General features: G+C 38.1%; 1 protein-coding gene across 2 annotated transcripts in view; it reads right to left on the bottom strand.

Annotated features, from left to right (window-relative positions):
* USP24 (ubiquitin specific peptidase 24) overlaps positions 1–13,248 on the bottom strand; it is a 76,690-nt gene that overhangs the window by 39,437 nt on the left and 24,005 nt on the right. For both annotated transcript variants that reach the window (XM_081011707.1, XM_081011708.1), the window contains exons 10-24: positions 12,691–12,849; positions 11,860–11,974; positions 10,989–11,092; positions 8,244–8,351; positions 7,993–8,088; positions 7,738–7,899; positions 7,226–7,333; positions 5,689–5,838; positions 5,383–5,514; positions 4,914–5,025; positions 4,628–4,704; positions 3,819–3,959; positions 2,848–2,901; positions 2,130–2,245; positions 218–284 (exon numbers count right to left, since the gene is read on the bottom strand). In XM_081011707.1, the coding sequence (XP_080867833.1) occupies positions 218–284; positions 2,130–2,245; positions 2,848–2,901; positions 3,819–3,959; positions 4,628–4,704; positions 4,914–5,025; positions 5,383–5,514; positions 5,689–5,838; positions 7,226–7,333; positions 7,738–7,899; positions 7,993–8,088; positions 8,244–8,351; positions 10,989–11,092; positions 11,860–11,974; positions 12,691–12,849 (1,701 nt within the window). The remainder of the gene's footprint in view (positions 1–217; positions 285–2,129; positions 2,246–2,847; positions 2,902–3,818; positions 3,960–4,627; positions 4,705–4,913; positions 5,026–5,382; positions 5,515–5,688; positions 5,839–7,225; positions 7,334–7,737; positions 7,900–7,992; positions 8,089–8,243; positions 8,352–10,988; positions 11,093–11,859; positions 11,975–12,690; positions 12,850–13,248) is intronic.

The raw sequence follows: 13,248 nt of genomic DNA on the forward strand, positions 1-13,248 counted from the left end.
TTAAAACCGTGTTTATGAAGACAATCTTACTCGGCTATGAGTGATCGCCAAAGAAGAAGAAGAAAGGGCGGTATATAAACTCAATAAGTAAGAACAATAGCAACAACAACAACAACAACAACAACAACAGGAGAACTTGAAGCCTAAACTTGGCATTGCACTTACTGGGCTACTCAAACTAAAGGGACATGGGTACCAAAATTTCTTTTTTTTTTACCTCTATAGTGATGACGTAGCGTTCTGCCAACAGCAGCAGTCTCTCAATTATTACAAGTTTCGTTGACCTGGAGATTGCAATCAAAAAATGGCAGACAGTTGGGTGAGATCTCAGTTGAGCTCCTTGAAAATACCTACCAGCCTGACAAAAGCCACCAACACTATGCCCTGTGGCCGCTATCTGATAGGTGGCCCAAACAAATTTATCACTATCAAGGAGTATGCAGAAGCTGGAACTAAGTTTCAAGGTGGCAACAGTCAAGGAGTTAGATTTATTCACTCCTCCCCACCATCACCTCAGTAACATTTGATTTAAAAAAGAGGAAGTGTGATGTGATGTCTTCACACTGTTTTGCTGTACCTGCTCCACATTACACAATGAAGTGAAGCAGAGCCAGAGAAATTCCTAAACTGGGTCATATCATATTATGCATTCCAAGTAACCACAGGTTAGTGGTGAAGTACCGGTGGCGGTGGCAGCAAGGAGAAAAAAAAGTCATCCTTAACACATACTTCCAACCCTAGTTTTGCCTAGCAAAAGAAAAGAATGAAGGAGTATAAGTAGTAAACTCAGCCCAGTTTTTCCTAAACTTTTTTTATTTGGGGCTCACATAATTCAAGATAAACCTGGCAACACACTTTATTATTTCACCTGAAAAAGGCTTAAAAAGTGAGGTACAACATACATTTTAAAGAAATGTTAGCGGGGAAGAAGGTGTGAGAGAAGAGCCAATAGCAAGACAGCGCTGCAGATTACTGTAGTTTTTGATGCTATTTTATACCTCCAATTTGCCCTCCTTCCCCTCAGGGCCAGGGGGAATGTGGTCAGTGCTTTAGGGAAATAGCAACAGCTTCTGCACTTGGCTGTATTCCTGGGCCAATTCATCTTTCCATTTATTTATTTAATTAATGTATTTATATCTCACACCTTTCCGTGGTAACAGTAAACTCAATGCAGCTTACAAATAAAAATACAGATGAGACCAAACAGCAGTAGAAACAGCATCACAGAAGCCACATCAGCAACAGAAAACATTTAGATTTAAAATTTTTACAGTGCTGTTTCTGGTAAACTGCAGCCTCACTGTAGACTTCTCCCAATTGCATAAATGACTACTATGCTGTTGTACATCCCCCGAGAAATACTACCAGTACCAACTTTGATCTTCTTTAAGCAGCTGTCCAAATCAATTTAATGGAAGTGCACATTATTTGTTCCACGATTACTACACTTGTTTAATATAGGAACAACACTTCTTTTTTGGAACTGGAACAGAGCACCATTTGATTTTCCAAAAGGTAAACTTAAGGTATATTGTATTGTGCTGTATTGTATTATTTTCCTTCTCATCACAGGCCAGCATAAGTTGAGCAAACCTAAAAAAAGTGTTTACTCAACATTTCTTTTTGTAACCAGAGACTTGGTTTTGTAAGGTATTTAAAAACAAACAAACAAACAAAACCACACCAGAAACATTCATTTGTGGGAACAAATACATTGAATAAACCTATCCTTTGTAAAGCGTTTATGTATGATGAAGCTGTGGGTGCCAGTTCTAATTTCGGTAGTTTCTTTGGCCCATATCCATTTCACACACAAACAAGAATACCTGGTTCAGATGTAACATTCTAAAGTTTAGTGGATCAGGAATGTGAGATATGAGACTCCTCATCACTGAGGTTTCTTTTAACACAAGCAAGTTGGGCAAACTGTGGTTACAGCTAACCACATTAGCATGGTTTAAAGAGGATTTCATACCATGGTTTTGCACATCTTAGCAAGGCATGGTTACGGAAAACTTGAAACTGAAGGAAGGTGTGAGCCTTCAGCACATTCCCAGTCCTCTAAATCATGGTTATCTAGAACAAACCAACATAGATCATATTTATCTATTCCTAAACCAAAACCTTACCTGTATGGAGACTGTACCGATGTTGCCACAGTAGGCATCGCAGTTGCTGTTAGCATTTTGGTAGCTCTTGTGACAGCATGTGTCAGCGTTGGACCACCAAGTGCTGAACTGGCTGCCTAGAAAGAAAGAAACATCATGCTATTTCTGGATTACAAGGAAGGCCACATAATGGTGCGGCAACTTCTTCAGCACTGAGAACCTAAACTTTGCCTTTTATCTGCAAAGTAATTTCCTAGCGCCAAGACATAACAGGCAGACATCTCTACAAACCTTCATTTTAATGATATTCAAGAAAGCAGCCCTGTGAATACTCTATCTAGTTAAGATTCTTGAGGGTTATACCCAAGGCAAGGAAACAGGTAAAAGATCTCTGACTCTAGGCTCCTGGCTCCAGTTCCAACCATGGCAGGAGAGAGATGGTAAATACAATTCCCAAAAAAAGAATAACTCTACTTGGGTCAAAAGAGGGAGAATGTTCAGTGTCCCAGACAAAGACAGGAAAAGAACTGGCGTTGTCTAGGGTCACAAGTCTACCATGCAGTTCCCTGCTGCCCCAAATAATTAGTGGATATAACCCAACATGGTGGCTGCTCCATTACTCCAGCTGAGAAAGGGCTTTCTGTACAGTACAAGGTGGAATGCTGGAAATTAATTTACAATTATGTAAGAATAAAAAAATACAACAGGACATATTTTTTAAAAAAAGATTGACACTTACTTCTAATCTTGTATAACAATCCGCAATGAATTTCTTATGGAGTGACACTGAATCCTGAAAAGAATGAAAATTAAATTAAACTATATTAAAAACATTAATTCACACACATGCAGAGAGAGCAAGAGTACATACAGTGAACTGCTACTATACACACATTACTGAATTTAAGCATGAGCACGGATAGGAGAAAGCGTGTTGGTAATACAAAAACGTACACGGTCCATGTCTCTATTCAGACAACCAAAACCATGGCTTGCCATTATGTATGAACAGCAGTAAGCGCGCGCACACACACACACACACACACACACACTTCCCCTTCCCTCTTCCTTCCTGTGCAAAGAAGCATGCAGATGCAGAGAAAGAAGTTCAACTTCAAATCAGTGACAATTTAACTTCAATCAGTGACAAGTTAACTTCAAATCAGTGACAAGCTAATAGTTTGTAGTTCCATACAAATGCAGCAAACTATCAATTGTCAACAAGTGGAAGCTACTAATCTCTTTTCCCCGTGCACGCAAAGGAAGAGGTGGGATTGCACATTTCAGGGGCAATACTGAGGCATTCTACATTTGTTTACAACAACATGCAAGGTGGAAGAGTGAGGACAGGGACACAACCTCTGACTCCCCAGCCTTGTCACCCTCCTTGAGCTGGAGGAATACCTTCTTCTGCAGCAGAGAGCCTGCTCTACTCATTTTGGCAACCTGTGAGATTTAGAATCCTTGAAAATCACATGAGGAACCCACATAAAAAGAGCAGGCTCTCCACTGCAGAAGCAGCTATCCCTCCAAGTCATGGAGAGCAATGAGGATGGGGTGCCCACATGGAGCTACCAGGTTAGTCTTCGCTGCCTACTCTCATATGTTCTTTTAACACAGATGCCGAACGCTGGGTTAGGATCGTCTGAAGGCAGCCTACATCTCATCTTCTGGGGCAAGTACAGCAACCAAACAATTCAGAGTTGTTACCTTCTTTAGTCTTGGATTTAGATTGATGTAACTATAGTTTATTATTAGCTGAATAGCTTCATTCGCTATTTCTTCATCAGGTGACTCCATTGCGATCTTCCAAATAAAATCCATTCCTATTAATTCCAGTTTTTCTACATGCTAGACAAAATAAGAGAGAAACTAAGATTGTTAGCACCCAGATCAGAGTACGCTATTGAAATATTTCACATGTTGCACAGCTTTATCCTAGTATCCTGAAGATACTATTATTAATAACAAGTAATAGTAATATGAGTACAAATAAGGACTCCTCTAATTATATTGGTTAATCCTAGAAAAATCCCCTCCCTCCCAGGCATATAGAAGCAAAGAATTTAACTGTGCTCATGGATTGTTTCATATGAGTAAGTTAAAGAAAACTGATCTGAGCCCTAAACCTAATCTTGACTTAGGACAAATTAATGTACTATGGTAGGGTTGCCATGTTTCAAAAAGTAAAAACCAGGGCACCCCAAAATTGTTGAGATTATTTAAAGGAACCCCCAAAATTGTTGAGCTTTTGTTAGGGGGAAAAACACTTTTTTAAAAAATTGACTTGCCTAAGATCCAGGGCAAAGTGCTGCTTTTCAAAAATTCCCCTGGATGTCAATTCTGCCTTTGAAATCCCAGTAATGTCAGGGAAAATCCGTAACTATAGCTTTGAAGAGCCACATTCTAACTGCCACTTCCCAATGGTCACTATTTTATAGCGCACACTATTTTCCAAATAAACTTGCCAGCTGTGACCTATGAACTGCACTGGAACAAGTTTATAGAAAGCTGCTTACCAGCTGAGTTCCTTGACGTTTCAATCGATGATCACAGAGGTTCACATTTTCAAAAAAGGTCTTAAACAAACCAAAACCTGTTTTTAAAAATTAACATTTTAAAGGAATTCTGCTATTTTCATTTAAACAAACACAGAAACATTACTCATGCAAAATAAAAGCTTTAAAGTCTGACTTCATTAGTCTCTGAAGCTGTTCATAATCTTCAGCAGTTATTAAGCCCCCCAAACTTTATTCTAAGATATCTATTATACAGAAGGCTGATAAAACAAAAATACTTACATACCATTCATAGTGATTTCATAAGACTCCAATTTAAGAATTTTTTCTTTAAAAAGCTGCTGCTGCACATCACTCTCGAGATCGTGCTGCCCCTTCGTAAACCATTCAAAGCACATCTGTGAAAAGAGTTTACACTATGGTTCACATTCTGTTTTTAAATGATATATTTTACATTGCTCTAAAAAATATCCGCCATACTATGGTTTACTCCACGCACCAGAATTTCATTGAGGATTGCTAACAATTTAAGAAAACTCTAGTATCCGTATGATTGAGAATTAAAAGTAATTTTTGTCTACTTCCGATAGCCCCTCAAACATTCATAACAGCACCTTATTTTTTTACAGATTTGTGAAACGATTTTGTTTTCCTAGTGTGTTTTGATTTTAGCCCCAGATCATCTTTAGGATACATTGTTTCCAAGTAAATTAGTGCTACATTTATTCTAAGGACATTCAACAGCAGCATCTCACCTCTCGATCTAGTTCACAAACATCTTGGCCTGTCACAAGGCATTCCCAGATTTCCCTAGCGCGATTCCATCCTAAGTAAAGCGTCGCCTCTTGGAGAAAAAACGCCAGAAATTTGAGATGTGCCTCCAAGTACTGAAAAGGAAGCAAACACAAACTGCAATTAACATTTCCAAACAGACCTTTATGAAACGTTTTGTAAATTTGAGGTTTGAGGGATTGAAGCTCACTACCTTGGTAAAGAGACAAGTTGCTTCTATACAGGGCTATCCCCAAATGAGCTGGTTTGAACGTCACAAGTTGGCTTACCTCCCGATACGTGTATCGGCAATCCACTAAGGTTGCTCCTGACAGGCCCCCAGGACCTGCTACGGATGCGGCCAATCGGTGGCATGCTATTAAGCTGCTTGTCACCAGCTTCACTATTTCAAAGTTTTTCTTCAGATCCTGAATAATGCTCTTGGCAGAAGTATTGGAAAAGATGTGTTAAGCAGAGCATTACAACATGCGCAATTAGACTTTCAAGGCTCGAATACAAGTTTCCCTCGCTGCACCCCCCCTGGCCATCTATTCAATAAGGGCCTCAAAAGTCTCATAATTTCTATCCTCATTCACCACAGTTTCCAGTCATGACACTAGTCGTGCAGAAAGAAGTACTAAGCACTTCAAATATATACTTCAGTTAGCACAGCACAAAATCGTGCGCTTTCGTTTCCAAAGCCAAATCTGAACTTACTACGAATACTTAGCATTAAGAACGACACTAATATGGCATGGCATTGTGACAGCGATTGCTTTGCTCAAAGAGGAAGTCTAAGTCTGATTTCTATGTAGCAGACCCAGGGTTTGATAGCTGTTTTTCACATCAGTTCCCTACACAACAGGTGCCATGTCAAAGGGATAAAGTTAGGAAGAGGGGGGCTAAATACAAAGAAGATTTGGGATTCAAGGATGAGACTTTAGGCCCACAGTGTCAGCCAATACGTTTCCTCTACTTAGTAGAATTTAATCAAGAATTACACAAGTAAAGTTTAATAAGGTTAAAAGGATAAAATACTGGGTAACCTTACAAATATAAAGTATTGATGCAGAGCTGAAAAACCCTAATTAAATCATCATTATCTGGATCAACAAAATAAGTAAGGCTAGGGTCTGATGCAAGCTTTCTAAAGGATAGTTTTTTTAAAAAATGTTAAGAGGAGAGGGCGATACAAAGATAAAATGGGAAATAATGGAAGATCCTGCTGATAGAGGGTGGGGTCTGAGGAAAAGCGGCTCAATATAAGACAGCCTTTATTGCGAAAAAAAGGAGAGCCAGAAGAACATCTTTAATCAGAACTAATATATCTGACCACGCCAGAGTTTACAACATGGTATGTGAACTTGTGAGTTACACCAGACCAGATATTCGGACACAATCTGAATAGTGGGAAATAGCTATTTCTGGGAGATCCTACTGCTGACAGCTCTTAAGACCACCCAAAGAAACACATTCCCCCCCCCTCTTTCACACATTCCCCCCTTCTTTAAAATCTAGCATGCTGTATTGAGTACATAATAGTGTTTTCTCAATTAACAGAGCCTAAAATTACAACAATTTGTATGCTAGGGCCTGCAAAAAAATTTGAGGTTAAAAAGTGGTCCTCAAATTTGTAAAGGCTGGGAACCACTGATCTATACACTGAAATAACAAACAAACATATTCAGGTCCCAAGTACCCAAACCCTCAGTATTCAATGTTGTCTCTGAACGCATCCCATTTTTTAGATTCATTCCCTCCTGATATTTTCCCCTCCTGATCATATCAATCCACACAAGACACAATTTTGTCTCAAAAGTATCTTACCTTATCTTGCTTTTGGTAGGTCTGCTTAATAAATGAGCGTGTGATTTCATGGAGCTGACGTAAAGCTGGTACCACCCACACAAACTGAGGATTATTATGTTGGGATGACTATTAGGAGAAGGTACAGTAATAGATATGCTTAGTAACAATGACTGCATAAACATTCCAAGTTTTATTCCCCATTCTAGATTACTTTTGTAGTCTGTACTATAGCTATTCCTCAGTTCCACAAAATCCAGTATTTAGTTCTCTATGTAATATATATAGATTACATTGTGAAGGACACGTGGATCTATTTGCAAATTTCATTCTTGCAGCTTCCCCACAGCAAACAGTCACTCCTTTTGGCAGAAACAAAGGCAAGATACTGGCTATGACTCTCACAAGAAGCAAACTGATACACACACTCTCCCTTTTCAAGGCGTCCTGTGAAACTTGAGAACTAATGAATGTGCCAAGCTTTGGGGGCGGGGCACACGGAATATACATTCTGAGAGATAAGGCAAACTAACCCTCTTGATGTCTTCTATGCATTTGATGATGTAGCTTCTTTTTATTGCCTCCTTCACTGCATATGCATCACTAAGGATTGTCAAATGCTCCTCCAAGGCTTGTTGAATCAAACTGCTGGGCAATGTTGGAAGATGAGCCAACTCCCAGAGAACCTCAAGAACCTACAAGGATATACACACACAGATAAATATCAACATTCATTACAGAAGTTAGCCTCCATGTTAACTCTTATAAGTGGAATTTATTACTCATGCCTTTCCAGTGGTTGTCTCTACACGTGCTTCCCGACCAATACGTCCTATCAAGCTTAGCAGCTTCTGTCTCACTCTATCACTCTCAGATTCCCAACTCTACAAAAGGGGAGGGAAGGGGGGGAATGAATAAAGACAAAACAAAAAACAATTTGAGTTTCAACTGGGCCAAGCTTTGGTTATTCATATTATGATCTTTAGATCCAAACAGTTTTCAAAATATATATTTCAGTTTCTTGCTGTAGTTGCCTCACCTTCTGAATAAGGACAAAGAGATGATTGAGCTGGTCTGAGCTGAACTTGACAGCAGCTGCTGCAATAATGGTGTGGATGTTCTCTATTACAGTTGACGGCTGTCCTGACTTTAAAGAGGAGAGAAAAGCAACAGTTAAAGAGACAGCTATGAAAAACGGTGAACTTGAAAAAATGATCAGAGATGTATATTAAACAGAAAATCTGGAATCTTAGGCATTCTCACCCACTGAAAACATAGATGTTTCTGATTAAACATGCTTAGGTTCACACTGCGTATTATCAAGCAAGAATGAGGAAGACTGTAGCCCCATCTTAGAGACTGCAAGAAATACCACACTGACAACTTTGTGGTTTTACATTCAGGTTTTGGACACAACAAAGGAAGTATTTGTATTCTGTGAAAGGTTTTATACGAAGTGTGAAGGGCAGATACCGTTTGCTAGGTGTGTCATTGAGTAAACTGATTACTAATTCAGAAGCGCTTTCTGTTTCAGGCTCTGGGTATTCTGGAGGCTAATGGAACCAGTAGAAATGCAGGCATTGTGTAACTGCTACTACATAATTAAATAAAGATGAATCATTCATTCATCTCTAAGAAAAGATGGTGCTTTTGAGTACCTTGGAAGGTAAAATTACAGAAATAAATGCTCAAGCCATGTCAGAAAGGACTCACAATCCTTCAGGAAGGCTGAATTGATTTGTTCGAAATCAAAAGAAGTTGCTGACATAGGTGCTAACAACCCTTATATGAATGCAGATTAGCACAGTATTTGAAATTAACATTCTAAAGGTAATGCAAATATGAAGACTGTATGGAATACTGAGCTGCTAATTTATCAACCAAACTATTGGTGCTACATATTGCAACAAGAAATATACTTGTGAATGGGCAGTGTGCAAATGTTATTTGTTCTCATATACAACTGAAGTTAACGCATGGCCAAAATCTAAAGAAATGAAGTCACCTTAAAATATTGTAGCAGTAGTTTTAGTTATAAGTATCCTATGTAATGTTGAGAGACTGAAAACACATTGAACCACAGAAGTCATCCATTTAGAATACTGGAAATTGTGTGCTTAAAAGCAGTGGACTTCACAACTTTCTACATCAACTCAACCTGCATCCCTGCTATGCTGTGGCATTGATTTGCAACTCACCTTAGTCAGTCACAACACACCCATGTCCTAGAGTACTGGAAAGGGATAGACTACAAAGAAATTCTATAATATGTGATATTCAGAGACACACAGAGCCTTAAGATCTCTTTTTTTAGAACATGTCACAGGTTTGTCAGCAGAATGAGTGTGCTCAAAATAAATGATGAAGTACGTCACATTGTTGCAACAATGCCAGAAATAAAGAGCTTTGTCACCATTTTACAGACTACTGCATATTTATAAGCTTAATGCTGTGTGGATATTCTAAAGACGCCCATATCTAGTTATAAAGTAAATTGGAGTGGTGATCCTTGTGCTCATTACATTTCTGCACTCCAGAAATTTTCCAGCACAAATTTTCATGCAGAATTTTTCAATTAAATTTATGAATAACCATAAATTGAGGTATAGAGCAGGCCATAGTTTCTTAACATAGTCAGCGCACAGGAAGATTTGACATAGTTGCTTCATATAAGAGTACTAAAATTAATCAGTGAGGAGGCAGGGAAGGGAGAGAACATGCAGCCTTTAACACTTTTGTGAAATTTGAATGAACATCATTTCTGTAAAAAAGAAAAGTGATAGAAGTGCCCTTGAAGATAAATGAATTACTAGAGCTCTGTTTATCAAAGTGCAATAACTAAGTTAAGTAACCAAATAATGTAATGGTGTGTGGGAAGATGGATGGACTGAATAAAATGTACAGATATGCAAAGGTATGTGGGTGTCAAAGAAATTTAGCAAAGCAATTAAAAAAACTAGCAGTTCTAAACTAGGACAAAAAATAATAATCATACATTTCTCAATGTTTTCTCTTTCACACAGAATTTGAAGAGAGATACAACTAGAAACAAAAGAGATGAAACTAGAAGCGTAAGATTCTATCTTAGTTTAATTTTTTCCAGGGCCTCAGCAAATGTGATCACCATACTGTTTGTTTTCTTGCTCATATAGCATCAGAGCGTGGTTGTCACACATCTTCTTGGAAACTTGCATAAGGCAGATTACTGGTCAGCAGGACATGAACAAGTTATGTCTTATGAGGTTTGGGAAAGTCACAACACAAGATAAAGATGTCAGGACTTAATATGGTGATAGGAAAGTACTGAGAAGCATGCATTGAAACAAACTCTGCTCTCTGCTTGTGGCATATTTATGTGATTGCTAAAATAAAATAAAATAAAATAAAATAAAATAAAATAAAATAAAATAAAATAAAATAAAATAATAAAATAAAATAAAATAAAATAAAATAAAATAAAATAAAATAAAATAAAATATGATTCACTGAGGTGAAACTTCCCTTGGGCAAGTTGTTTAACAAGATGACCTACTGGACTCCTTCAAATCCTAGGATTGATGCATCTATTTAGCATCCACGAACACAACTTCCTGCCATGAGTCCTAATTCTGTAGAATAACACATATTCCATCTCCATGGATATCTATCGTATGATCAGTCACACTATTATTATCTGCTAAATTTGGATAGGTTTGGGATCTTTATACATGCACCTGAAAAAGACATTCCACAAATGCTGTCAAAAGAATTTCAAACTCTGAGTCATACTGCTGCACATCCTCACCTGTATTCTCCATATTTTTGTCAGCTCATCTAATGATAACTTGCTGCCCAGGAGTTCAATAATTCCTTTTATACGATCACAATATTGTGCTTGGTCTATGTTACCTAGTGAAAGAAACAGGACAGTGAGCCTAACCAGAAGGAATGCCTTAATCAAGTCTTTGATACGGTAATAACAAAATATATACTCCTTCAAAACAACTAAGAAGAGGTTCAGTAACGTGAAGATCTGTTTTCTAACAACCCTCTCCATCTCATTCACTACACAACTAAGGCCCTTAATATTTTTAAAAATGCCCTTTCTTCCCCAATGGATTGGTGCTGGTAGCACCCAAGATACTTCTAAAAATACCAGAGAATTTGAAAGACTCATTAAAATATGAACTTTTACCAGGAATATCTACACCAAAATATTCAGATACATGAGTGGTTCAGACAAAGTGCTGTGTTTTAGCATTACGAGTCTTAGCTCATATACTTTATTCTCGTACTCTGGTGTGGCTGCAAAAAGTACACAATTTTAGCATCCATCAGTTTTTTTAATCATCCAAAGCCAAACAACACTTCATCTTAACAATGGTTAATTGAAACAAGCCAAGTTTCTAACCTATGGTTTGTGTCAATCGACCACTGTTAAGATAAACCACAGTTTGCCTGGGTTTGGACAACATTCTGAATTTATTTTCATCATGTAAGTAGAAGCTTCACATCATTTCCTCGCAGCCAACCTGGAGGAAGAGGAATGGGGCAGCATGCAAGTACAAGGCTCACTTTCATTAACACCAAACATAGTTTAGCACACCTTCTGACTGCAACCACAATCTCAACTTTCTTTCTCTGTTCAGAAATGCAGCAGGATATTAAAAACTTACCTTCTAATGCAATTGAAAGAACAGAGTTTTCTACTAGCCAGTTTAATAACCGATCTGTATCTATTGCGTTCTTTACTGATTTGGATACAGTGCTGTCTTCAATTAGTTTTGTTACCTAAAAATTAACACAGTGTCACTCAGAGGATTTGTAACAACTAGATATATCAATAGCCAAAGTGTGTAGGAAATAAAATAAATAAACTTGAAAGTTAGTTGCTGTATGTATGGGTGGTTCTTGGGAAGGCTGTAAATATGTGTCTTCACTGTGAAGGTTTGCAAGGCCTGAAACACTAAATACTTGAAGATCCAGGGAATAAGCAAAACTATATCCTATTTTTCATTACTGCACTGAGCAGTGCCCAGCTCTGTAAAATCATTAATATTTCAATGGCCTCATGAAAAGTTTATTAGGCCTTTTAAATGCACACTAACACCATATATTTGCCACTTATTCCATAAGTGAACTTCAAATGGATTTATAGCCATGGATAGAATCTAAGAATCTTTTGATTCCTCCTATGCCTCTGAATTTTCTCTTTGAAAGCTTTATGATCCAAATCAACAATGGTTATCATTAAGTTGCTACGGTTAATATGAGCTAGAGAACTAGCCTTTAACTACTGGATCAGGACCCATTCATGGGCTGAAGCCTGATCCATGGCGGCTTGCAAGAGGAGCACCACCAACATGCACATATATGGTAAAAGATCAATAAAATGGTCGCCAAACGAGTGTTTGGGATAAAAGTATGTCCTAGATCTGCGAAAGTTGAAAATACCCAATTGTGAATGTCAATCTAATCAGTTGAAGATTTTAGCATAGCAAACTTACTTCTTTGAGAGAGTTCATTTTTGCACTGAAGTGTGGGGATTTCAGCATACGCAACAGGATATCTAAGCGCAGGTCATCTACTACTGTTACCAAGTCAGGTTGGAATCGCATGCAAAGGAGCTTGATGGCAGACAAGAGTTCAGGGATACTGACCAGCCTCTGCGAAACATAAGAATTATGAGCGCTTTTTAGAGACCTCAGTGATGAATTCAAGTGGCAAGGAAGATACCACCTAAGTTCAGGCAGCCTTTAAAACTGTACGGGTAGGGCTGCCATATTTCAAAAGGTGAAAATCCGGACACAAAAGTTGTTGAGCATTTTTCTGGCAAAAGTTATTAAGCTTTTTTTAGTTTTGTTTGTCTATAAAACAAGCTTTGAAAAAGCAATAGCTATACAAGATTTGAACCTCCTATAACAAAGAGTGTTGATTTGCAACTATTGTGGATGTAGACCAGGCGTAGGCAAACTTGGCCCTTCAGATGTTTTCGGACTACAACTCCGATCATCCCTAACTAACAGGACCAGTGGTCAGGGATGATGGGAGTTGTAGCCCAAAAC

The sequence above is a fragment of the Podarcis pityusensis genome, assembly GCF_964106645.2.
Source record: "Podarcis pityusensis genome assembly, chromosome: 6".
Classification (NCBI taxonomy): Eukaryota; Metazoa; Chordata; class Lepidosauria; order Squamata; family Lacertidae; genus Podarcis; species Podarcis pityusensis.